The sequence below is a fragment of the Oryzias latipes genome, chromosome 16 (assembly GCF_053564925.1).
Source record: "Oryzias latipes strain Hd-rR chromosome 16, Olatipes_Hd-rR_3.1".
NCBI classification, from domain to species: domain Eukaryota; kingdom Metazoa; phylum Chordata; class Actinopteri; order Beloniformes; family Adrianichthyidae; genus Oryzias; species Oryzias latipes.
The window spans coordinates 17,929,470-17,955,853 of NC_136252.1; the positions used below are offsets into that span (position 1 = coordinate 17,929,470).

The 26,384-nt window shown below is 38.8% G+C and overlaps 2 protein-coding genes and 1 long non-coding RNA gene across 4 annotated transcripts; 1 reads left to right on the forward strand and 2 right to left on the reverse strand.

The window, feature by feature from the left end:
• Positions 1-4: 4 nt before the first annotated feature.
• LOC105357817 (ATP-dependent translocase ABCB1-like) lies at positions 5-9,482 on the reverse strand. Of its 2 annotated transcripts, XM_078933400.1 has the most exons (13): positions 9,150-9,482; positions 8,734-8,853; positions 8,515-8,661; positions 6,213-6,290; positions 5,670-5,753; positions 5,352-5,555; positions 5,177-5,277; positions 4,953-5,093; positions 4,091-4,247; positions 3,807-4,004; positions 3,183-3,389; positions 1,144-1,290; positions 5-1,031 (listed from the first exon to the last, which is right to left on the reverse strand). In XM_078933400.1, the coding sequence occupies exons 2-13, from the start codon at positions 8,737-8,739 to the stop codon at positions 825-827; spliced, it is 1,677 nt and encodes a 558-aa protein (XP_078789526.1). In that variant the 5' UTR covers positions 8,740-8,853; positions 9,150-9,482; the 3' UTR covers positions 5-824. The 2 variants fall into 2 exon arrangements, with proteins under 2 accessions (XP_078789526.1, XP_023819945.1); XM_023964177.2 differs by lacking the exons at positions 8,515-8,661; positions 8,734-8,853; positions 9,150-9,482 and adding an exon at positions 7,104-8,486.
• A 5,003-nt stretch (positions 9,483-14,485) lies between these two features.
• Positions 14,486-15,304, forward strand: LOC144984554 (uncharacterized). Its single transcript, XR_013648348.1, has 2 exons — positions 14,486-14,592; positions 15,118-15,304. It is a non-coding gene; the product is annotated as an uncharacterized LOC144984554 (long non-coding RNA).
• Positions 15,305-21,871: 6,567 nt separating this feature from the next.
• LOC101166601 (uncharacterized) lies at positions 21,872-24,073 on the reverse strand. The gene is made up of 5 exons (XM_023964011.2): positions 23,923-24,073; positions 23,527-23,646; positions 23,306-23,452; positions 22,273-22,383; positions 21,872-22,192 (listed from the first exon to the last, which is right to left on the reverse strand). Exons 1-5 carry the CDS (start codon positions 23,966-23,968, stop codon positions 21,993-21,995), a joined length of 624 nt encoding a protein of 207 aa, XP_023819779.1. The 5' UTR covers positions 23,969-24,073; the 3' UTR covers positions 21,872-21,992.
• Positions 24,074-26,384: the final 2,311 nt, after the last annotated feature.

The following is a 26,384-nucleotide window of genomic DNA, read 5'->3' on the forward strand; positions in this document are numbered from 1 at the left end:
CACATTTTGCTTTTGAATACAAAACTTTAATAGATACATATCAGAACTTTCTACAAAAGATAAGTTATTAATTAATAAACAGGATTAGAGCATTCATGTACATTAGCATTAATTTCAACTTTTTTTTTTTTTTTCTTTGTTGACAGTATTCTTGGTTAAGCTGATCAGGCACTTTGGTTCTACCTGCATTTTGGTCTAATCATCCACAGCTATCATAACGCTTCCAATACCCAAACATTTGTCCTAATATGCAGCGACGGTTCCAGTAATAAAAGTCATACTTGGTGGGACAGTATTGCACTTCTAGCATTAATAAAGTGCATGAATCACATATTTAATGCACCTAACAAAAAGCATTTCAAATTAAGCATGCTTCCATTTGCTTCATCCCAAAAAAATAAACTGGTTTCTGCTTTTTTCCAGACATCAATGACAAATTTCCCCCATAATTTAATAAGATTGATCACCTCTTCCAAGGTCAATGTGGAGATTTTAAATGTCGTGATGCATGATATCCATCTGTAAGCTTTTCTCAGGGTAAATAAAAGTAGTTCTCATTGGTTTGAAATGTATTTAGAGTCCAGAATAATTAAAGTTCTAGAGGACGCATTTCAGTGTGCCCCACAAGTTCAAACGCAGCCAACACTCCTAATCAACAGCAGCAGAGTTGTTAAACAGATTATAAACTCACAGGAGGAAGTGTCCGTGTATTCAGCCCCTAGCTGATCTGACGAAGCTGCTCAGGATGAATATAACTGCACAAATGTGAAGCTCAGAAAAGGCACAAGTGCTCAGCCCGACCCTCAGAGGCCAGAAATGGGTTCTCAATTCGTCCCATGGCCGAGCTGTGTGGTGACCAGCATGTGGTAGACTCCCTTCTTTGCCAGCAGCTGCTGATGCGTCCCTTGCTCCACCACCACTCCCCCCTGGAATACAGCTATGCGGTCTGCATTGCGGATGGTGGACAGACGGTGGGCCACGATGATGCATGTCCTGCCTTTACTGGCCTGGTCCAGAGCGTCCTGTACAACCTGCAGAGAGAAGATTGTTATTACACCCTACTTTTACTTCAAAAAAACAAGTTGATCATTTTCCACTTCTATGAAACATTAATTCCACACTCGATCTATATTATAGACAAACCTTCTCGCTCTCAGTGTCCAGTGCAGAGGTGGCTTCATCCAGCAGCAGAACTTGGGGGTTGCGAAGAATAGCTCGGGCTATGGCTATTCGCTGCTTCTGACCACCAGACAGCTGAGTCCCCTTATCACCTGCCTGAGTGTTGTACCTCTGCTCATGCAAACAGAAATAGCAGACACATGATCACATTGGAGTAGACTGATAAAATAGTGACAGATGTGCGTGGGAGTGGGCTGCTCTAAACTGGTGCCTTGGCGGACTGCAGCTTTCAGCCATTGATGGCTGAGACACGTAAAACGGGACAAACGCGAGTCTGAGACTCCAGGAAACATGAGGAAAATTTCTTGGAAGTTCTGTAGTATTACCTTCAGAGTAATTACTAACATGAGGTTATACTTGAAGTAAATTAACTCTAAAAGTATTTTAAGGAAAACGTGAAACATTAAATAAAAATGAGGAGCATCTACTGTAGAATGATTAAGACTTAGTTGAAACCTGGTAATATTCATTTGCTGCATAACCCTTGATGGTCAGAAAACATTTGAGTTTGGTTTTGAATTGGGTTTTGAGATGAAAACATGTTTCTGGTTTTGATTAACAAACATCTTTATAACTGGGAAACATGGAGAAACATTAGTTTATTTAATATAAAATATCCTCTCATTGTCTATTTAGTAAGAGGATACAAAAGAAGAAGCAATTGAATTCTTTAGTATTTGACTGCATATTAAATATGTCAAAAGACGGCTTTTTGAAGATCTTCAGGGATAAGTCAGGAAGTGATGTGGACTGCTAGTTCTGCCCTGTGAAGTTGACATTTGAACCTCTTAAAAAAAAAAAAGAGGAGCAGCCTTGACAACTGCCCTGAACAACTCGGAGACTTTTCTACTTTGGTTAAATTGTTGTGTTTTTCAGCACCTTTTGTAAAGTCAGCTTGACTCTGGAGCTGCCAACATGCCCAGGAGGCCAGCAATCCATGCAAATTATAGCAAGTGCTCTCCATGACAGTGACAGAGTGTGATCCTGAAGTTTATCTTCAGAAATAATCCAGCCTTGAACATCGTGCAAAGACCCTTATCTAATCAGAAGTTATTGTCAAAATTCAAGGTAAAGTGTGTTGTAAAATGAGGTGTTCTGGGAAAACGTAGCATCTGCTTCCTAAAGCTGCTGTCTTTATAACATTTTTAGATGTCAAAATAAATTGTTTAATTAGGGAGCTCACCTATAAAGTAAGAGGACCTGCATGATGTTTTGTGCAGTCAGTCATGGGGAATTGGACACTGCTTGATCAAAATGTAAGCTTTCCTGGTTCTTTTAAAGGACCACAGTAATGACCTTTCTTTGCTGATGATCATCAAAATTTATATTTAAACTAAACATTAGAAAAACAAGTTTAAAAAAAGAAAGGAGGGTTAAACCTTGGCAGAATTGATATAGTATTTATATGGGCTACTTTTTATTAATTGATGAATAACATCACTTCCTGTTTTATTGGTCAATTTAGTTTCTCTTTTTTTAGGATCCCTCACCCTACAGCTCTTGCTTGCATCTGAATTTCTTCACTCCTCGCTACTTAGTGCACTACATCAGCTGTTTGCTATTTTTTTGGGCTGTCCGTTTCTACAATTCCAAAATCTAGTGCCCTAAAAATTTCCCAGAAGTCTCGGCGAACAACCAGTGTGCCTTAATGCTCACTCAATTGGTGAATATTTTTTTCAATGCATTGCATTTGATCGATTTGTCAGTTGAGAAACTGTATGTATGTACCGGTGCATTTTTTTTTTTTTAAACCATTCAAGTTTTACTCATCAGCACAAAGTGGATTCATGGTCTTCATAAAATGTTCATATATATTACACATTTACTTCAACAGAAAGGTAACATCATCTTTGGCCTTCAAAAAAAGTAGTGAGAATGTGTGAAAATGCAGGGCAACAATAGTCCTACACTTTATACCGGCAGGCTTTTAGGGATTAGGGAGTAGTGAAGAAATTTGGACATGGCGTTGTTATTTACAGAGCAGGATCAAACACTTATAATACCTGTGGCAGTTCCTCTATAAATTTGTGAATGTTGGCGGCTTTGGCAGCAGCCTCAATTTCCTCCATGGTTACTGTGCGGCTGTTGTCGCCATACGCGATGTTCTCAGCCAGAGTGCAGTCGAACAGCACGGGCTCCTGGGAAACAATCCCAATCTGAGATCTCAGCCAGTGGATGTTTAGTTGTTTGATATCCACATCATCCAAGACCTGAAAGCGGGAAACAGAGGCACAGATGATGACAACAACACATTTAAAATAAACCAACATGGTCTCTTTGAAACAGGCGTAAAACTAAAGAAAGTCTGCCCAGTAAAAAGGCTCAACTCAGGTTTATTCGGATTCATTGTATTGTTATTCAAGAAAGACCAAACTGAAGCTTTGAATAAATAAGTCATGAAAAGATAAAATGAATTGTTCTCATTGTTTAAGATAAAGAGTTTGCACACTTATTTAGATAAAGACACCAATACATTGGCTTCATAATGTCTCAAGGTCTCATGGGCATTGTACTGTACAGCTGCCATAAAGAGCTCCATCAGGTTAACCATTAGCTATCAGAAAGCAGGTGAAGGGGCTCTGGTGACAGAAAGGAGACTGTAGTCCTTCCAGGCGTGTGTTTCTCACCACTTTCCCCTCCTTAGTGTCATAGAAACGCTCCAGCAGCTGGATGGTGGTGCTCTTTCCACACCCGCTGCTGCCAACCAGAGCCAAAGTTTCTCCCTTTTTCACCTTCAGATTGAGCCCTTTAAGGATGGGAACATCGGGGCGTGAGGGGTAGTTAAACCTCACATCCTTAAAGATCACGTTGCCGTTAAATTTATCCTGGAAACAAAGATGCGAGAAAAGGAGGTGAATGTAGGATCCTTTGGAAAGATTGTTCGTATGTTCTAAAGTTTTTGTGTTCGTACCGGGGTCTCCCCTTCGTTTGACAGATTGTCGATGTCGGGCACTTTGTTTATCAGCATCATCAGGTGGGCAGCAGACATTTTGGCCTTGGCGTAGTTCGGTGCGAAGGAGTTGGCTTCCCCAACGGCCATGGCGCCGAACAAAACGGCTGAAATCACACTGGGAGAGGAGATTCACATTGACTTCGATTACAAGTTATGATAGTGTGATTAACGCACGTGTTCTTGGGTTTTATAATGCACTAAACTGATGTCTTTTCTGTGACACAAAGCTTGTACTGTCCTGATAACAAACTCAACATCAGCAGGGTCACGTTAGGGTAAAAAAAATAATGTTAGTTATCTAAAAGGCCTGACAGAAAACGTGTTTTCAGTTGCTCTAATAGAAAATCAACTCATATTTTAAAATATACTAAATAAAAATAATTTCAAACTTGCCAAGAAACTGTGACATAAATGTTAAGTAACACCTCAGGAGCACGTTTTGTCGACTGCCTTGACTATCTTGTGCATATCTTCAACTAAACTTCCTACAGTGCTGTCTGCCACATGTGTGAAAGCAAATGTTTGTTAATCTTTAACCCTTTTATGTGTTTATGGTTTATGGACTTGGGACTTCCGTTTTATACCACAGCCAGGGCATAAATTAAATCCATAGTTCAAGCAGCACTAACTCAGTGCACAACTATAATCCAGAATCACATGAGCGTGAGTTCAGTGAATCACCGCACAGAGTAATGATTAACAGCCTTTAAAGACAGACACATTGAATGCTTTTAATTCGTGTTTGCTGCTTTACACGCCAACTGTGACACAGCAAAAAAATAACATCTCAGTGGGGATTAAAATACAAGGGTTTACTCACAGGAAAACCCCCTCAACATCCATCCTTCCTTGGACTATGAGCCAGGCACCAAAGCGGAAACAACCTGCATAGGCAAAGTAGATCATGGACTGGGAGAATGAGAACGTAAAACCATGCGTATGGGCCTTTTTCTGGGAGTTCCTGCACACAGGTAACAAAAAACGTATTAGAAGAGCATCATGTAAATGAACAAGATTGCTTTAAAATGTTTGTATTTGACTCACTTGTATGGTACTTTGAGGTTTTCCTGGTACAAAGACTCAAATTTGGCTTCTCTGGTGAGAGATGCAACAGTGCGAATGTTCTCTATGGCCTCTGTGGCAATCTGTGAGGACACGCCGCATGAGGGTTACAGACAAAAATCTAACAGAGCGCTGCTCCCAGTGTCTGAGTAGATACCTTTCCGGCTTTCTCCAGCTCCTTTTTGTCTTCAGCTGCGTGTCCAGTGAGCATCTGCATTCCCACAGCTCCGGCCACCGCTATTATTGGCACAACGGCCAAGACCAGCAAAGTCAGCTCCCAGCCGTAGATAAAGGCTAAAATAATGCCAGTCCCGAGGTTAGCAAAGTTCTGGGCCACTGTTGCCAAACGAGCTCCAGTTGCCTAAGAAAGTGTTGAGGTTGGAAATAAAGAAGATGCAATGAGTTTCTCGTTGTGTGTTTTTTTTCTTTTTCTTTTTTTTTGGGGGGGGGGGGGGTTGTTGCTGCAAAGACTGACCCCTTGTACTTGTGCTGCATCTGTGGCAAGTCTTGTGGTGAGTGCTCCCACACTGTTTTTGGAATCGTCAAACCAACCAAGATCCTGCAAGGAATCAAAGATGATGGGATGAAAAAGGTAAAGAGGATGCAACAAAAACTTTGGAAAATATCCCAAAAACATTTTGTATTTTTTAAGATTAATGATTTGAACATCATTTCTGGCATATTTCCCTGACTGGTAACTATATCACTCTCCATTTGATTGTGGAGAAAGGTTCAGCGTTAGTGTGTGTGGGTCTTTGTATGAGAGCAACACAATGACAAAACTGCTTAAAGCAAAACATTGTTCTTCACATTCCTGTCAAACACCTAGCAATAAAGTCTTTTTTTAATCTTAGTTGAATTTTGAAATTTCATTTGAAAGTACAGACAGTAAAACATGAGTAATGTAGATTCTTGATATGAACACAAGTGCCCCTGATAGGCTCCAGCAACCCCATGACCCCAGAAAGGGATTAAGCAGGTGAAGAAAATGTACGCAGGTGTAACCAATTCTACATACCTGTCTCAACATTGCCTTAAAGGCGCCGAGTCTCAGTTTCAAGGTGAGAACCTCTCCTGATTTACCAAAACAGAATCCCTGGTAAAAGATTGCGAAAAGTGTGAAGGAAACACATGAACACAATAGTCGAAAAACTTCTGCACTACTAGGAGTATGATGATGTCATTTAAAGTTTTTAATAAGACAAACATCATAAAACTGAAACATGAAACTTTATTTAATTTGTAAGCTTTACGTCTCCTTTTGAGAGTTTACACTTCTAATTAAAATTCAACAAGTAAATGCATTTGCAAGAAATAAAAGCCATTTTAAAAAAAAGTTTTTTACTCCCTTCCTAAAACTAAATTTGGTTACTTTTTGTTGAAAACAGATATTTTTCTGTTTGATGGTTTGGATTATAATTGTCCTGTAACTCTTCAGCCTCGTTAGGGGTTATTTTAGAGCTTCGAAGTGATGTTACACGTGACTCCTGCCATCATTTTGGGTTTACCTCTAGAGCAGTATTGTGATTTCAAAATGATGTCAAAGTTGGTTAAATTAAATTTAGTAAAATAAAATAAAAAATGCATGAACCAGTCAGAGACATATTTTGATTAAAAGAAAAAATGGTTTAGTTTTTCAGATGGTCATAAAAAAAGAATCATGACTGCCATCTGAATGTAGCAAGTACAAGAAAGTAAAAGACAGTTTTTAGCTTCTATACTGCCTGAAATCCTTAAAGTAGCTAAAATATATTGGTAAAATATCTTTTAGTTATCTTAATGATTTATATTTAATCAGATAAAAGTTTTAAAAGAGTCTCATTATCTCACATCGCTAAAAATAAAACTAAATTGATGTACCAATGTCTATTTTTATGACTGTGAACTCAATGTCCATAAGTGATCTTACCTGCAGAAACATGGTGACGAACGACACGCATTCAATAGTTACAAACATGAGGGAAAAGAACTGCGATCTTTCTCTGACAAGGATCAATAGCTCTCCTAACCATGTTCTCTACACCTACACAACCCTGTATTTTCACCCAATAGTTAAGCATCAGTTGTTTAATTCTTAGTTTCAATGGTAGATCCCCCATTTCAACTTGTAATGACACAGCAGGAGTTGACCTCATAGCCCCAGTGCATATTCTCAAAGCCTGATTTTGGATGGCTTCTATTTTATGTAACAACATTTTGCACACTGTATTGTAAACAATAATTCCATAATCTGTGACTGACCTAATCATTGTAATATATTTGTTTTAAAGCCTGTGCACTAGCTCCCCACCCAGTACCTTTCAAGCATCTCATTATATTTATGACTTTCTTACATCTCCCTACTATACTATCAATGTTCTCTCTCCATTTCAATTTTGCATCCAATATAACACCCAGGTACCTAAAACTATGTACTTGCTCAATTGCTTCTCCATATAACCTTAAGTTCAAAACAGTTCCACGTTTCCTCACTGAAAATTTCAATCCCCAGTCATAAGACCAGTTTTCCACCTCCGTAATCGCGTCTTGTATCTTTCTCTCCACATAATGAATATTTCTTCCCCTCTTCCATAAGGCTCCATCATCTGCAAATAATGCTTTCCCAAATTCACATCCAATTGAATTAAATATATCATTAATCATAATTGAAAACAGCACAGGGCTAATCACACTTCCTTGTGGGGTTCCATTATCCACTTCGTATCTATTAGAAAAGGACTTTCCTATCCTAACTTGAACATATCTATCAAACAAAAACCCCTTAATCCAATTATGGATTCTTCCATTAAGTCCTAACGTACCTAATTTTATCAATGAACCCTCTTTTCAGACCATATCATAAGCCTTTTCAATATCAAAGAATACTGCCACCAAATATTCTTTATTTACTTGGGCTTTCCTAATGTCTGCTTCTAGACAGATTACAGGATCCATTGTCCCTCGATCTTTCCTAAAACCATTCTGATATGGGGACAGCAAATTTTTACTTTCCAGGTAATACTGCAATGTCTCATTTATCATTCTTTCCATCACTATTCCAACATGTGATGTGAGTGCTATGGGCCTGTAATTTTCTGGGCTGCCTGCTCTCCCTCCTCTTACTGCCAGTTCTTAAATAGGGTGGCCAATTTGCTGATTGGACACCCAGGTGCGTCCAGTCTCAGGTGTGTCCAGTCTGGGAGTTAGTGTCAGTGAGGTGGAACAACAGCAAAAAAAACCACACACAAAAGCATGCAACTAAAACACCTAAAAGGGTTCCACCTCAAAACAAATATCTTTCAGGAAATCTAATACATTGCAATGGACAGAATGTGTGTTACCAGGAACAGACTGAGTGTTGCAGAGGTTGGAGTTGCAGCATTGGGTGTTGATCCAGGTTTTGGACAACCCAAAATTGACTGAAGCTTCCCCACATTCTTCTGACAGAGGAAAACCCTTCTCGTTTTGGTCCATAATTTTTGAGCCACCTGCTTTCAAACAAAATGTAATCTATTTTATGCACTTAACAAGCAAGCACTAAGAATGATTTAATGTCGTACTTGCATAGGCAATGACTCTGGATGCACCACATTGATGAGACTGTAAAAAACATTCTCTTTGTGTTTCAGTGCACTTCCCCAAATTATCTGGTATGCATTAATAACACTTCAGAGTGTCACCTAATAGAACAACAAACAATATAAGAATGAATTTGTAAAAAAATTTAAAAAGCAATACTTACACATTTATTCTAAAAATTTAATCACAACTACAGCAAGACTCTGAAGCTCTGTGCAGCTAAGACAAAAAGCTGCAATGTCAACTAAGAGATGCAATTTAGACAAAAACCTGGAAAAACCGGCATAGAGCTTAAACCATTTCAAAGATGGTGCTGATATTTGTTTTACCTCCCACTAAGTTATATAAAGTTTAAAACAGTAACACAAAAAAAATAGAAAGAAGAAGAAAAACTCACCTTTTGGTAGAAGCCAAATGCCAAGAATTAGAGCAAAGAGATGCATGTTGGTCTTTGGGACAGACTGGGTTTCACTTCTCTCTGTTGAGGCTCTTTATGTTAACTTTTCACAGGGGGGGGTCTTATTCCTTGATTCAGACTCCTCCCTAATCTATTCAGAAATACTGATTACCCACTCCTATGGTAACATTGTAACTACGGTAAACATTTTATGTGTTTTTTTTTCCCACAGCAATAATAACGTTTACCAATATTCATTGTAAGGTAACTTTGCAGTGTGTGGTTTCAAAGTGGTTCCTTTTGCAAAGCGGTACCACAGTCAAACATGTATTTGTTGAAGGTGAATGTTATCTTTCTGTTTGTCAGACCTAGTAAAGATACACACTTTATGAAAGAAACATGTAGCTTTCTTTTGATAATTCTCTTTGAAAAAAAAAAAAGATTTCCTTGTTGAACTTAAGATCAAATACAATAAACAAATCAATGTTATAAGAAAAGTCTTTTTTCTGTTGTAATGGTTGCTTTGACAGGTTGCTTGCTGGGAATGTCAACATTTACTGTATTCAAAAATAGTTTTTTGTTGATTTACAAATACATTTACAAATAAACTCCAGAAAAAACCCATCAACATCTGGGTCTTTCTGTCCAACAGTGAGTGACTTCCATTTTTGTAGACACCTGACCTAAAAAATATCCCAGCTGCTTTGGGGGTGTAGGGCCACACACCCACCTTACAGACAGCATTCTACAAATGAAGCATGTTTTTTGGACTGATAGAGGAAACAGGAGGTTACCGTGAAAACCCACGCACGTAAAGGAAAACATGCAAACTGCATCCAGAAAAGATTCATCTGACATTTAAACCAGGGCCTTCTCATTGTAAATCAACACTGCTGGCTACCACAACACCATTTAGCCCTACTTTAGACATCTAAAAATGCATTGTTATTAATCAAAAGTAAAGTCCTACTATGGGTGATTATAAATGTTTAGTGAATATTTAAATTAGATTTTATAGTTCATTTGTTTCTTAAATATGTTTCTGTGGTATTTTCCCATGATGGGGCGCATGTATAAAATAATTTAAGCTCAAAATCGCATTCTGAGTATTTCTTTATTCAAAATGTGGTGAAACATGTTTTAAAAAGCTCTCAGTTGTGATGTACAAACTGTGATGAGTGGGTCAAAGTCTAATTGCTCCTCTCTATTATATTACACCGACTTGTATATAACTAGCTGTCAGACAGATCCAAGTAAACATAGATCCCCCGCCGCTGCTTCCATAGGGACAGCGCAGTACTTTAAGACCAGCTTGGAGATCCACAGGTTAAAGACTCATTCAAAAGTGCATGGCAAACAACATATTATACACATGGCAAGGATTTGAGAGCTAATATTCCTATTTATCACAGAACTTTAATTACAGGACAAGACAGAAACCAGAGAGCTTACGTGCTCAGAATTTTACCCGGCCAGGATAACCTCCCCACTTCAGGCCTTTCTGGTCTGGTGATTCACTGCCAGTCGAATATTTGATTTTTGGTAAAATACTTGTTTTTTCTTTTAAGTGACTTGCAGGTGTCTTGTTATCCTCTTATATTGTTAGTTTGCTTTAAAAATATTCCCCCCAACTGTGGAATAATGTCTGTAGACATTACAGGGAAAAGAACCTGAACTCTGTTAAACCAGAAGGACGGCTGTCAATCAGCAGAAGATGGAATACCAAACTTGGACAATGCTCAGAATATGGACCCTTTTATTTCACAGCATTACCTTACTATTATAAAATGCGTTATCAATTATTGAAGATGGTTAAAATGATTGACCTCTAATTATATCAATTCACTTGCTCAAAAAAATGGACTCAGGATTTTTCCTAATAAAAAATAATTTGCACATATTTTTAGCTTTTGATACTTGATCTGCACATGTTATGAAGATTTTTGAAACAGTGTTGTGTCTATTTTTTCTGATATAGTGTTATTTTTAATCATTGTCTTGATTTTTCTCCTAAATCTACTTATATTTTAGATAACTGATCTGCATTTGCAATGTTGATTTCTAAAATAATTTTGTCTGTTTTTACATATTAAGGAATTCATCTTTGTCATGTGATGTGTACTGGCTAATAAAGAGGCTACTGTCTTGTCGAGTTTTAAAGCTAAACAGTTCCTCCAATACCGTACCTTAATATCTGCCTAGCTGACCTTTTATTATGATCTCAATTCTTGTTTAGTTGTTGTTTTTATCCTTTTTTATGTTTTATCATTGCATTATTTATTGGTCTGACATTGTGTACAGCACTTTGGGCCTCCTTGGAAGGTTGTGGAAGGTGCTCTATAAATGAATAAATGACAATAACATTTTTCAAGCCTTGAAAGCAGTTATGCAGATGTAGGGTATCTCAAGTGGATAGAATCTTGATCATGTAGATGATCATAGATTATCATAACTCTCTCATAACCATTATAATTTTAGTTGCTGTATTTTAAGATTTTTGTTCCCTTAAAAAACATGAATGGTTGATTTGTTTTAACCTAACCATAGCACTTTAATGATGCAAATGGAATAATTGACTGCAGAAAGTTGATGACCTTTGCCCTGCTCTGTATATTAGCGTCAGTTGATGCACAGATATAGAAAGTGATGCAGTCTCACTTTTAGTTCAGTTGCTGCCGTTCACAGTTTAACTTTTTGAAACCTCTGACAGTTTTTTCATTGTCAACGGAAAATGAAAAAACTTGCTGCACCTGTGGGAAAACGCAGTTTCACTTTTAAAAATCAGTAAGTTCCAGAGAGCTGCCCACTTTTTCAAGAATGTCTGTGGAAGCATTCTGCATGTCTGGGCCTGTGAAATTTGTATATTTATGAACACAGAGGTATTTGGAACGCTTGAATTGAAATATTTGGTTGAGTAAGAAAAGGATGTTGAAAGAAAACTTCATATAAAAGTAAAGAAAGTCAATTATTCCTTCACTCAAATCTTCCAGATAACATATATTTAGTTCCATCTAGTTTTTTCATCCTCTCAATTTTCTGTGAACATAAGTGCAAGAGTTGCAGCTAAATCTCACCAGAAAACTATACAGTTGTAACATCAGCAAATAAAATGAAGATTGAAATTTAAGCAAAACCAAAATAAAAATTGTGCACAGCAAATAAAATATGTCAGAGAGGGTTATGACTATAAATTGTTGTTATGAACTCTTGAGTGTGGAACAAGCCACAGGTTAAAAGAATAGGAAAAATTAGGCTTTTTATTTACCCAAAATGTCAAATTCTGTTAACCTTTTATTCTTTTCTTTTTTTTTAAAGTAATTTTTTTCTAGAAAAATATATAAATTACTTTAAAAATAAATAATAATATTAAAAACAAGTATAAAGAATACAGAATGTATTTTTGAATGAATATGACTGAAATGTGTATTCAGTAGAACGTAATAGTAAATTTATAACAGAATAAGAAGTAGCTCTCACAAATGATTTTCAGCTCATATAGTGTAACCATTTGTGAAATAATTTTATAAATATCATGATTCCTAACATGCATGAAGGGAGTGCAAAAACTATTTACTTATCCAGTTCCACCCCACTCCTTTTTTTCAGAATTAGCACATTTGCCTTACAGTCAGGCTGTGAACATCAGCTATGTGGCATCACAACAGTTTTTGTTATTTGATTTTTGATGCGTTCTTTTCCAGGTTTGCAAATTACTGTCATGTTTATATCTTTTTTTTCAATCTATTTACAAAAAGCTGATTTGTAATCCACTAAGTCAAATAATTTGTGGTGATAAAAATGTGTCCAGGTTATCTCACAAGGTGATGTATGTTAAGAGCAGTACAACATATAATCCCATCTGATCTGAACTGATTGCCATTATATTCTGTATATACTTTTAATGTGATCCTGTCATCATCTATTCTATAAAATGTAGTAATTTAGATTTATTTTACTCAATCTATAATAATACTACTGATTACAGTACTTTTACTTTCCAAACAACATAAATGAAGTTTTATTCAGATTTAGAGACAATGTATTTAAATTACACCTGTTTTTTTATCCTTTAAATTTTCTCTGTAGTCAAGTCCAGGAGTTGCAGTAAGTTCTTACCAAAAAACAAATATTTGTAACAGAAGCAAATAAAATGAAAGTTTAATATACCTTACAAAGCCCTGTGACCCCATAAGTGATAAAACAGGTTTGGAAAATAGAAAGATGGATGAATGGATGGATGAATACATCAATTATATTTGATAAAAAGAGCTTAGGATTCATAATATCCATAGAATTCACCAAATTTAACAAACTGATGTCTTTTTATCGAGTAGCTTTCTAACCAAAACAATTCTTCTGTTCCTCAAAACTTGCCCGGACAGACCAACAGTCAAACTGTGACTAAAGATTCATCCAACTATCAGAATGTTCACTTCAGATTATTTTTTAAAACTTCAGCACTCTGAGCTTTGGTCTTCAACTGTTTTCTTTTCTGATGGGGGGCCGGGGTCTACGTTCTCAACAAAACAGTAAAAAGGAGCATTCCAAAAAACACATTATTGGCCTGACGGTCGTGCTTTTTGTCCGTCAAAATTATTTCAGCAGAGTTTGGTAACGGTGCAGGACTTCTTCAGGGTTTGTAACTGCAAGAAAAATCCCAATACAAGCTCAAATGAACATAAAAAGCATAAAGACTTTTATAAAGTACAAAGTATATTTTACTTATTTAATCATTTCTGTAATGAGTTTGATAAATCTCTGTGAATTCTTTATTGCTTTGACTGTAATGCTTGAAATCAATCAATTATCCTCATTTATAAACATGAAGGATCATTCACAACTTAATATTTTAGTTACATAAACAAAAAAACCAAAGAAAAAAAAATCATAATTGCAATAAAAAATCTAATTTGTTTAGACAAAGAATGACAAAAGTAATGTTTTAATAGGCTATTACTGTGTGTATTTCTTCTTTATAAATATTATTCGCACCTACAATTTGCATTAACATGAAAAACATGGCAGTGTAAAAGAAAAGGAAAAAAAGAAATAAATAGGTAATTTCAAATTCAACACAGTTACTCACAAAAATATGTTTTATATTTTCAAACAGTTACCTTCACTGTTGGGTGGTATTGTTGTCTCTATCATATAGAAAAGAAAATGGGAAAAATGCAGTTAAACTCTTCATTAATGTAAATAATATGTCCACTTGGTGGATTTAACTTACTTTAGCTTACTCTCCTGTGGCCTCACGGATTCTTCTGGGATGTCTTCTTCACCATAGCTGCTCTAAAGCGGTAAAAAGACGGAAGTACGTCATCATTATTTTAAATAAACGCCTTTCTTTGATTTTCCAAGAAAGACGTGCGCTCAAACGAGCACAGAACAACAGACTTTGTTATTTAGGCTACGTGCTTGTTTTACTGGTGCCCCTCTCCTGGTAAGTAACAACAACGTTTGTAGATTTTCATTACAAACTTTGAAAAGTTATACATTTTGAAATAACTGAAATTATTGCAGTAAGGTAGCAGACACTCTTACGTCACGTTTCAAACACAGAGAGACAGCGGCTTGAAATCACGAGGTTAGCTTCTTTATAAAGTTTGATCAGTTTAAATATTTACATATACGATAATTTATCCATTATTTAAAAAAACAAAAACACTGGCTTACCTGCCAAATGAAGAGAAATTCAAACTTTTTCGCGCCTCGAGGCTCTCCAGATTAATGCACGCTCACCTTTGGGTAGTTATGCTGCATTCAAGTTTTGAATAGTTTATTATGATGTTTAAAAATGAGGATGATTGATTGATTTCAAGCATTACAGTCAAAGCAATAAAGAATTCACAGAGATTTATCAAACTCATTACAGAAATGATTAAATAAGTAAAATATACTTTGTACTTTATAAAAGTCTTTATGCTTTTTATGTTCATTTGAGCTTGTATTGTGATTTTTCTTGCAGTTACAAACCCTGAAGAAGTCCTGCACCGTTACTGAAAGAATTTTGACAAAAAGCACGACCCTCAGGCCAATAATGGGTTTTTTGGAATGCTCCTTTTTACTGTTTTGTGGAGAACTTAAAACAAATGTCATTGTGATGACTTTTTGTATGCTGCAGAAGTGTTTCATATTAAAGATTGTTGTTTTCACTGCTGTCTTGTTTCTCTTTAAATTTGCCACATGTTACAAGAAGTAATCTGGCCAGAATATGTTTTTACAATGCAGTTACTTTACCCTTACCAATAAGTTAGCATTGTCTCATTTGGTGAGGTGAGAAGACCAAGTGTGTATGTACACTGTATAGGAAGGTAATACGTGAACACACCCAGTATTTACTACTGAAAGTACCATGTAATAGAGTGGAAATAGGACTGACTTTCTTTTACAGTCCAGTTTCAGTGTACTTAAGGGGTAAGTACCAAGTAATATTCAAGTGAACATGCCCAGTACTTAGTACTGAAATTACTATGTAGTTGAGTGGAAATAGGGCTGACTTTCTTTTACAATCCAGTTTCAGTGTACTGAAGGGGTAGTTTCTGTGGTAAAAACATGGTAAATACTATGAAACGTACGAGTGCAGACTTAAATTCAAGTTACTTTATTTGTACTTACCTTGTTCATACATGTGGTAAGTACCATAAAAGACACCTTTGCACAACATGTAAATACCCAGTTAGAATATTATAAATACCCAGTATGTACCACATAGGTATGAACCAAATAGTACCACATAAATACACTGTAAGTACAGAGTAGACACAAAAAGTACCATGTAAGTACCACTTAAGTACACTGTAAGTACTGTACTGTAAAAGAAAGCGTTACCCTAACAGTTTTGTCTGTGTTTTCCCAAGCTCACATGAAATGCAAACCAATTATTGTAGAGACAGGACCCTTTCTCGCTACAGCAGTGTGGGTGTAGCTGAGTTTTATTAAGATTTTGTTGTGCTTGGACATCACTGCCAGCAAGCAGTAGATGTCCTCTTAGCACCCTACCCGCCAATTTTAACTGCACCTTAGACGTTTAGGGACCCTTGGTGGGGAAGGTGGGGGGACATCACTGTGAGTAATCAGGAAATATCCCCTCATTGCCCGACCTGCCAATTTTAACTGCACCCCCTTAGTGCACACACCCTTTACTCGTCAAGATATACCTTCCAACATAAACACACACACATGCACACACAAACCCTCATACACACACACGCATTTCGCAAGGAAGGTGGGAACTAGGACCGTCTTTCCCCTACCCCATCCCTGGTAGGGGGTACGGGGCCCTTGGCCACGGTGGCCCTGTCCCCTGGGTGCTGGCTTCCTGGGCTCGGCGGCCCTCTCTCCGCGCAGGGAGGGGATCCCTGGGCTTTCTGGCAAGGCCAGAGGCCGGGGCTCACATTCCACCTGAGCCGGGGGTGTCCGTGTCCCTTTGGTGTGGGTTCTGGTCCTTGCCCCTGAGTGCTGGGCCTCTCCAAATTTCCAACTGTGGCCAAGCCTGGTTGGGCCGTGGTTACATCACCCCTGGTTGGCCCCCCCTTTTCTCCTGGGTGCCCCCCTCCTGGGCGGGGGCGGCTGGCCCCTGCCTTGCTCCTTCTTGGAACACCGTGGGCCGGGTGGGTGGCTGCCTGGGGCGCGGTGTGGGTCTCCCTCGGGGGGTCCTGGCTCGTACCTGGGGTTGGGGCGGGGGGATGCCCAAAACTCCTGGATGGTGATGAGGCACTCGTCTGGGGCTGTGGGCACCCTTCTCGGGTGGGGCCCGGCGTTGGGCCCTCCCGGTGCGGCGGGGGGGCTGGTGTCCTGGTTAGGCTGGGGCTGCGCTTTCTCTCCCTCTGTGCCTCCCTGTTCTCTGGCTCTGGGGACCCCCGTGGTGGTCCTGTTGGCCCTGGCCTGGGTGGCGGGCATGGTCGCCCCGGGGGGCGGTTGTTCTTTGCCTGCCGCCGTGTGGCGTTGGGGGGTTCTGGCTGCCGCGGCTGCTGCGGCGGGGGTCTTGGTGTGGGGATGGCTGGTCACTCCTCCTCCTTCTTTACACATTCCACCATCCATTTTAGAAGAACAAACACTCACCTGAGCACAGGTGTTACCTCACCTTTGCACTAATATTTGGCTTGATTGAATGAAATATTTCACACTAGTTGGTCTGAAGGCATAGGTATGCGTGTGTGAGCACTATTTGTATTGTCTACATGTTGACATGTGGACATTTTTGCAACTAACAGATTGTGTTTGAGTGTGTGTGTGGACAGGCTCCACCCTTTTAAGACTTGTATTACATCTGAACCTCACCGTAATGATAAACACTCAGTACCTTGTTGCTTTATGCTGCTTCATGGTCCCCCCCCCCCACACACTTTCTACAATCACCCTTCTATCCCCCCTCTCTAACATCCCTCTCTCTTTTTCCCTTCTTTCCTTTTCCGTCCGGTCCAACACAAAAGATTTTTTCAAATACGATCAAAGTGAATAAAGTTTGGCCTCGATTACAAAAGGGATTTATTCAGACATACCTCTGGTTTGTCAGAAGATTTATAACCCCTCTTGTTAAAGTAAAATATGTCCAACACAAGAAGCCTTCAGCTCTCATCTGTCTGCCCAGATGTTGGACAGGACAAGTAAAAAAAAAAAAGATTTTGTTGATGGGTGTGACCAAACTAGCACATTATTCAAACATATAGAATAATATTTATATTAAAATTTCACATTTAGATTTTTTTAATTTGAAAGAGACTTATGGAGAACTTCCATTTTCATGCAATTCTATTGCTTCATTCTTTAAAATTACCTATGACGGCTTAATATTCGGTGTCTTTATTCTGAATTACCGTAATTTCCGGACTATAAGCTGCTACTTTTTTCCTGCGCTTACAGCCTATTCATGCTTATTCAGTGACGCGGCTAATTTATGGATTTTATTGGCGGCCGCCGCGTACGTATTTTCGGACACGTTGAATGGTTTGAATTCTCTAAGACCAAACACAAGTCATTTATTTTTCAACACACCTTTAAACAGCCAAACAGCATGGACCTCACTTCACGTCTTAGACACTTCAGTCATGGTTCAACAAAACGAAACACGCATGCCCGGCCGCATCCCAGAATCCTTTGGGGCCATTAGACCCAACGTGCACGTGATCGCCGCTACAATATGATGAAGCTTTCAAGTTAAAAGCAATCGTTAAAAGCAGCGTGAAAAAATCCACCATCACCAACGGGTTTGGAAAAGCCGGTCAGCTGCGTGACGGAGAGAACAGCGCATGGAGTGAATTTACCTCTGAGTCATAGTGACTCGGCTGGCTGCACGTAAATATGTGGGGAATAACATCAACCTTTATTTTGTCGGGACACGACTGGAAACACAAATTGACGTGGTCGTTTTAACGGTTATTAAGGACTGAGCGGAGTTTTGCATTGAAACGCTCACAGCCTCCGTGTGAGCTGGAGACTGCGTGTCGTGTGAGCTGCGGGCCGATGGCAGTCTGAAGGCTCCCACACGTAACAACGCATCCGCCCCTCATACACAAAACGTACAGTATTAAGTCCGATTGCTCTGCACAGACACGATTTGCTCCGTTCACCGGCGCAATGGGGACGAAGTGCTCCTCCTTGAAGCCGCCCTGGCCAGAGCTGTCGGAGTAGATAGGAAGGGGAGACAAGGAGCGCGCGGGAGCGCGGAGCGCAGAGGCGTCGAGCCATTCTGCAGGCTGCAGCCAGGGCTTACTCGAGGCGTCCGCGGAACAACAGTGTTTGTTGTGGAAGGAAACTTCTGACCCACGCGCCGCGAGGAGGCGCGCGTATCGCGCTGAGGCGCGCGCTTTTCAGTCGTCGCAGCTTTATTTTACCGGTGTGTTTTTTAACCAGCCCTGTTACTCCCATAACGCTGCCACGGCACAAGCGGAAGGGGAGCTTTACCCGTTCACCCCTCCATCCACTGCTGATACTTGCTCATTCTTAAACATGTACAACAGAATGGCGAGCCGGGCGTTGGCCCCGCCTTTAGCCCCTAAGACTCATGGGAAATGGGGAATCGCGGATGTAAATTTCCTCATCATAACTGAGGGATGCAATGTTGATTATATGGTTACTGTTTTTAATTTTATGTATGATACCTAGATTGTCAAAAGTTAAGAAAAAAAAAAAACATAACTGAGGAACTTGTGAACAGAATAGAGGTGCATACTGTTTGGCAGATGCAGATATACTCAAATACATGAGCCTGAGGCAAAAATGACTCCACCCACTGTATGCTAATAAATCACACTTGCTCTGTGAGTCAGGACGTGATCCGTCAGGATGACAATGTTGCCTAATTCATGCGGCTGACAATGTTGCCTAATTCATGCGGTTTGTACTCCGGCGTGGCTTGTGTATGCCTGTGTATGTAAAAAATTAGTTAAACACTTGAAAATAGGTAGGTGCAGCTAGTAATCGGGTGCACTTTGTAGTCCGGAATTTACGGTAAGTAAGACAGTAAGTTCTGGTACTGTGATAGGAGTGGGGATTGCACTTATCCAGCTATATTGCTAGTCTCATCAATTGTATTTTTGGTGTCCCCTTAAACATTTTTCTTTAACCCTTGTGTGGTGTTCATATTGTTGTTACTCAGCCAGTGTTCGTGGGTCTGGTGGACCCGTTGCATGTTGTGGTTTTTAATGCCTCACAATCAAACACTTTGATGTTAAAATACTCGACAGATGTTTACCTCATCCAATTACAATCAGTATATTTGGTTAATATTTGCCCTTTACCTTTTTTAGATCACATTCATAACTCATTATTTAAAACGTGATAAAGAAAATCAATTAAAATCAAGATATGAGTGGAAAAAAATTTTCAAGTGAAGTAAGGGTTTTCAAAACTACTGACTTTTATTTATTTGAACACAGAAACTGAACCCATTCAGGTGCACAACACAAGCTGAACACATAAAGTAAACCTATTAGTCAAGACAACACATCAGCCCCATTGAACACATGGCCTTCTAGCCACTAGCCTGTACAACATATGGTCCTGGCTGCTGACGGCCTGGTCCTGTGGCTGGGTGCTGATGGCTTCGTTTTGGAACTGGCTGATGCTCAATCTAAATGGTTAATGGTAAATTGTGTATACTTATATAGCACCTTTCTTCCAACAAGGACAAAGCGCTTTACAGTCACAGACCCATTCACCCAGTCACACACACATTCACTCACACATTCAGACACTGGTGGCAGCTCCGCTGCCAAGCACAGGCGCCACCAGAGGCAAGGTGGGGTTCAGTGTCTTGCCCAAGGACACTTCGACTCATGGGCGTGCAAGGCGGGAATTGAACCTGCAATCTTACGATCATGGGCCGGCCGCCCTACCGCTGCTCCACGGCCGCCCCAATCTAATCATCTTCTTCAGAGTCACTGTTAGACTCTGAATTTTCAGAAATGTGATCCTCTAATTCTGAAACCTCCTCTTCTGAATCGTCTCCCTCTACATCATCATCAAAAACGTCTCTCTTCTAAAATCAATTCCAGGGCCCTCTGCGCAGAAAGCCTTTTGGCCATTTTGATCAGTTGTGATGAGAAACCACACTGGCAAAGCTATATTTATAGTGTCCCGCCTGCAATTTGTAGCAGATAAAGAGCGAGATATTAAAGATCCCCGCAAGAAAGTCAAATGGTCAAATGTGCGGGAGAACGAGAGCAAACAGAGTTGATTCTTGAATTATTCTAACAATGTTGCAACCTTGCGCGGGAACCGCAGGTGCAGAAACAGAACTCACATTTACAGTGAAACTTTCTCTCTCTGCCACTCTCTCTCTCTCTTTCTCACTGGTCACACACACACACACACACACACACCTACACACACCCACACACACACAGCAGGCCCAGACAGGTGGGGGACAGAGTGTAGGTACATAAAACATCAATTTCCACACTTCTATTAGCCCCGGGTCCAGTGGACCCGAACATCTTATATGTAATAGAAATGTGTTGGGGGGGGGGGGTATACGGTGTGTGGTCATTAAAAATGTATTCTGATATCTGTTCTTCACAGAAAATGAGCCAAGGCCAGTGAGTCTGAGTTTGAAAAATTAATTAATTGTATCATTTTTCTTTTGATAAAAAATGAAAACGGGTCCCACAGACCCGAACACCACATAAGGGTTAACAGTAGTAGTTTTCATACATTGTCCTTATTTTGGTGGTGGTACCTCCTCGCTTGTGGTTCCAACTCAGTTGGGTCTATATGTAGGAAGTTTTTTGATACGGATGGGGGGGTCTGTCCTCTGAGGTGCTACTAAAGTGTGATGGAGAAACAAACGAGGCCAAGGCACATAATGATGGAAATCACAAATTAAAATCCAGCTTTAAAAAAAAAAGTAAATTTACTTATTTATCTTTTTAAACATATTTTAAACTGAAAACAAAAGCAAACTGTAGTGGTGCAAAAAAAAAATATTAATGAAGTACAATTTATTGCTTTAGGATTTTGAGGATTTTATTTAAACAGCTATTATTCACTTGTTGGTATAAAGACGTCAGTCATACCTTAATAACAAACATCCAAGACAGTCAAAAAAACATTTTAGTCAAAAAACACAACCTCAAATTTTTTTCTCTTGATAAGATGAAACTTTATTTCATATTTAAATTCACACACACTTTTGAAAAGCTTACTCAGAATTGTAATTGACAAGTGAAATAAAAAAGAAACAAACACAAAAAAACATTTAAGTTTATCAAAAATAATCATTTTGGATCTTCAAACTTTAAATCTTCAAAAGATAAGTTGAAAGAGGAGAAGAGTGAGGGCCTCATAGACTTTGTGTATGAAAAAGAGAGGTGCCAAATAATTCACTGTTTGAATTCTCTCTTAAGAAAACAATGTCAAAGAGACCAACGCCACGACTACAAGCAGCAGACCTGTACTTGCAGTGACAGCACTGTTGCACAAGTTACCCTTGCAACAGCTAACCTTTGTTCCTAGAAGTCGAGAAGGAAAGCTGTTTGAGGCAGAGCACATCAGCTCAGAGATGCATCCCTTTACGGTGGTTGTGGTTCCTCCTGCATCAACTGAGAGAGAAAGTTATCAGAAGCTTCGAAATCATTTTCCTTTAGAATAGTCAAGAATAGAGGAAGAACAGGGGTCTCACCTGTTCCGGTAACGCAGTGGTCTTCGTTCCCCTCACAGGCTAAAGTTTTGTCACATGTTGAACCATCACAGGTGAAGCAGTGTCTCCCATTTGGAGTGGTATTGCTTGAGTCTGCAGAAACAAAACAGAAATTATGTTTGAAGATGATCAGAGCCTCACAGCCTTTTCCCCCCGATTTCATCTTGTAAACAGATTTATTGTAACTTGTTAACATTTTAGTTGATTTTTGAAAATGTAATTTAGATTAATTTGAATAAAGAAATTTGTGTAAGAGTTAATAAAATACTCTTTTTTGTTCCTGCCAGAAAATCTCACATGGAGTTACATTTTGTGTCCTAAACCAGATTCTTCTTTTTAATGTGAAGTGTTTTCTATTCTCTTCATGTATGACATTGCTGCTATCTTATGAAGTGCTATATATGCCAAAACATTGCAAAAAAAGTAGCAAGTAGCAAATGAAAATATAATATATTTGCTTTCAAAACATTTTTTTGCTTTAAAAAATGTTTAAAGCATTTTTTGCATTCAATTTTTTTGCTTTTGCTTTTTTTTGCTTTAATTTTTCTTTCCTCCCAAAAATTTTCTTTTGCTTTCAAAAATATTTTTGCGTTTGCAACACGAATGTGTCTCATCTCGCTCTCTCCTAATCTTTGATTTTGCGTTCAGAAGTTTAATTTTAGCGTGACATATCTGCCATCAAACAGCCTGCTGATAGATCTAGATTCTAACCAATCAGATGTCTCTGTCTCGTCAGACGGACTTTTGACTTTGTATCGGTTCTGTTTGAACGGGATTCTGCAGTCTTCATCCATTCATGCCCAGTTTACTTCAGTGAAGCATCATTGTTTTGTTTATTATTGCAGTGAATCTATTCCAAAACACTTGTGCAGCATCAAATAATGTGCTTTAAATATTTTAGTTTTTTAACCTCTTGATCCAGGGTTGTATTACATTGAATATTAATATGTAAAACTGTAACTATGAATATCTTTAAGAAAATCTAATACATTGCAATGGACAGAATGTGTGTTACCAGGAACAGACTGAGTGTTGCAGAGGTTGGAGTTGCAGCATTGGGTGTTGATCCAGGTTTTGGACAACCCAAAATTGACTGAAGCTTCCCCACATTCTTCTGGCAGAGCACAACTCTTCACATTTTGGTCCAGAATTTTTGAACCACCTGTAGGAAAACAAAATGTAATCTATACTATGCACATAACAAGGAAGCACTAAGAATGATTTAATGTCATGTACCTGCATAGGCAATGAGTCTGGATGCACCACATTGATGAGACTGTAAAAGACATTCTCTTTGTGTTTCAGTGCACTTCCCCAAATTGTCTGGTATGCATTCATGACACTTCAGAGTGTCACCTAATAAAACAACAAACAATATAAGAATGAATTAAAAAAAAAAAAACAGGCAATATTTATACATTTATTCTAAAAATTTAATCACAACTACAGCAAGACTCTGAAGCTCTGTGCAGCTAAGACAAAAAGCTGCAATGTCAACTAAGAGATGCAATTTAGACAAAAACGTGAAATAGGCGCAGAGCTTAAATCATTTTAAAGATGGTGCTGATATTTGTTTAAATTATATAAAGTTTAAAATAGTAACACAAAAAAATAGAAAGAAGAAAAACTCACCTTTTGGTAGAAGCCAAATGCCAAGAATTAGAGCAAAGAGATGCATGTTGGTCTTTGGGACAGACTGGGTTTCACTTCTCTCTGTTGAGGCTCCTCTTTTCACAGGGGGGGGGGTCTTAGTCCTTGACTCAGACTCCTCCCTTATCTATTCTGAAATACTGATTACCCACTCCTATGGTAACATTGTAACTACGGTAAACATCTTATGGTTTTGTTTTTTAACAGCAATCTTAACAATGGCCATAAACATGTACGTTAACTTTGCAGTGTGTGGTTTCAAAGTCGTTCCTTTTGCAAAGCGGTACTACAGTCAAACATGCATTTGTTGAAGGTGAATGTTATCTTTCTGTTTGTCAGACCTAGTAAAGATACACACTTTATGAAAGAAACATGTAGCTTTCTTTTGATAATTCTCTTTGAGAAAAAAAAAGATTTCCTTGTTGAACTTAAGATCAAATACAATAAACAAATCAATGTCATAAGAAAAGTCTTTTTTCTGTTTTAATGGTTGCTTTGACAGGTTGCTTGCTGGGAATGTCAACATTTACTGTATTCAAAAATAGTTTTTTGTTGATTTACAAATACATTTACAAATAAACTCCAGAGAAAAAAACCCATGAAGATCTGGGTCTTTTTGTTCAATAATGACTTCAATTTTTTTAGAATCCTGACCTAAAAAATATTCCAGCTGCTTTGGGGGTGTAGGGCCACACACCCACCTTACAGACAGCATTCTACAAATGAAGCATGTTTTTTGGACTGATAGAGGAAACAGGAGGTTACCGTGAAAACCCACGCATGTTATTGTGAAGCTATTGCAAAAACCTGTGTACAAGACTTTTTTCCTGCAATCAGTGGTTATAAAGTTATTCCTTTTTCAAAGTGGTCCTATAAACATCTATTTGTTGAAGGTGAATCTAATCTTTTCAGCTAAATCATTAACTGTTGCAGGAAGCAAAAAGGACAATGAATTATTTGTTTCTCATACATTTTAGATACTGTACATATATGGGCAGCAATTTGTTCAGCAGTTCACTGGAAACGAAACCTACGGTGATCACTTTCATTAAAATGAAAGCTAACACTCAATACAGCTACAGTTTCATTTTCATCAAAAAACATTGAGAAGCAAGTTCACACATACTTTTACCTTCAGCAGGTATTAATATTAACCCTCTATGGCATGAATTTTTATTTTATGAGGAAAAAAATATTTCACCCCAGTTTTGGGACCTTGGGGGGGTCCTTGTAATATATCAATCAGAAAATGTGCCCCCCCACAGCCCCCCCACCAGATTTTGGTTTGTTGCCTCAGAGCAACAAGATGCTATGAAGGTACTAAAACGCCAAGGTTTTCTATATTATTTAATAAGTGGAATGACGAACAAAAAAGCATTAAATACATTACAAGAAGTTTTTTTTCAACAACAACAACAATTTCAAAAGTTTTCTTTCAGTAACAACAATTTGAAAAAGTTTCTTTCAACAACAATTTCAAAGTTTTCTTTCAACACACAGCCACAAATGGTTTATCAATGAGTACATTACAGATTAGCTGCAGTGTGTGTTTATGTTTATGAATGTGTGTTCCTGTGGGGTACTGATTTTTGACAAAACACAGTCTGCATTATTCTGTATGGAACCTCAGGAAGCAGTTGCTGGTGGATGTGAAACAGAGGCGGACGTCACATTTTTGGCACTTGGCTTTTGGTGTACCTTTGCATCCTGGTACCTTGCATCTCCCTTTCTTTTCATCCATGACCATCCAGTGGGCTGTGGCATCTAGACGCACATCAGGGACTGGAATAGGTGTAGCGGGTCCTCTTCTCCTCTTTTCTTTGTACTCCCCAGCAATTGTGGAACTGGGACGACCTCTCTTATGCTCCAGATTCTTGCCACTTTTGCATAAGCTTTCTCCAATATATGACTTGAACGTATAAAGCCTGATCTGTTCCTCTTTACTCATCCCAGTGCTGCTGCAGTCTCTCTTGTAGAGCAGCCAGGCAGTCACGGTGGTCATGTCAATAAAGTGGAACATCAGTCGGTGGTACCACTTCTTTGACCTGATTTTGGTGCGGTACAGTGCAATGAGAGAGTCCAGCAGATCCACTCCACCCATATTCTTGTTGTACTCTCTCACCACGGCAGGACAGGGAACTCTGATGACTTTTTTTTGCTTGCCATCCCACCTATCAACATCAGTGACCGGGTGTGCTCCAATGTAATCACTGAGAAGACTGACTGGACGGTTATCATACCACTTCACAGCATGCAAGGTGGTTTCTCCAACCATGGCCGTCTTCTGGTCAAAAGATCCACGTCCAGTTCTCTTCAACTCAGCATCACACATCATGCTCACACCTGGTAGTCTGTTGCTACGGACAGTGCCAGCACAGTGAATTCCCTGCTGAGCAAGTGTGAGAATGAGAGGAACACTCGTGTACCAGTTGTCAAAGAAAAGC

Excerpts from the sequence above, each read along its gene's own strand:
- LOC105357817 (XM_078933400.1), bottom strand. Across the intron at positions 6,291-8,514 it reads CAACACTCAGTCTGTTCCTG|GGATTCTGTTTTGGTAAATC; the intron begins GTAACACACATT and ends ATCTTTTACCAG. Across the intron at positions 3,390-3,806 it reads ACACTAAGGAGGGGAAAGTG|GTCTTGGATGATGTGGATAT; the intron begins GTGAGAAACACA and ends TCCCGCTTTCAG.
- LOC101166601 (XM_023964011.2), bottom strand. The coding sequence starts at position 23,968 with ATGCATCTCTTTGCTCTAATTCTTGGCATTTGGCTTCTACCAAAAG. Across the intron at positions 23,453-23,526 it reads CAGACTCATTGCCTATGCAG|GTGGTTCAAAAATTCTGGAC; the intron begins GTACATGACATT and ends GTTTTCCTACAG. Across the intron at positions 22,384-23,305 it reads CAACACTCAGTCTGTTCCTG|ACTCAAGCAATACCACTCCA; the intron begins GTAACACACATT and ends TTGTTTCTGCAG.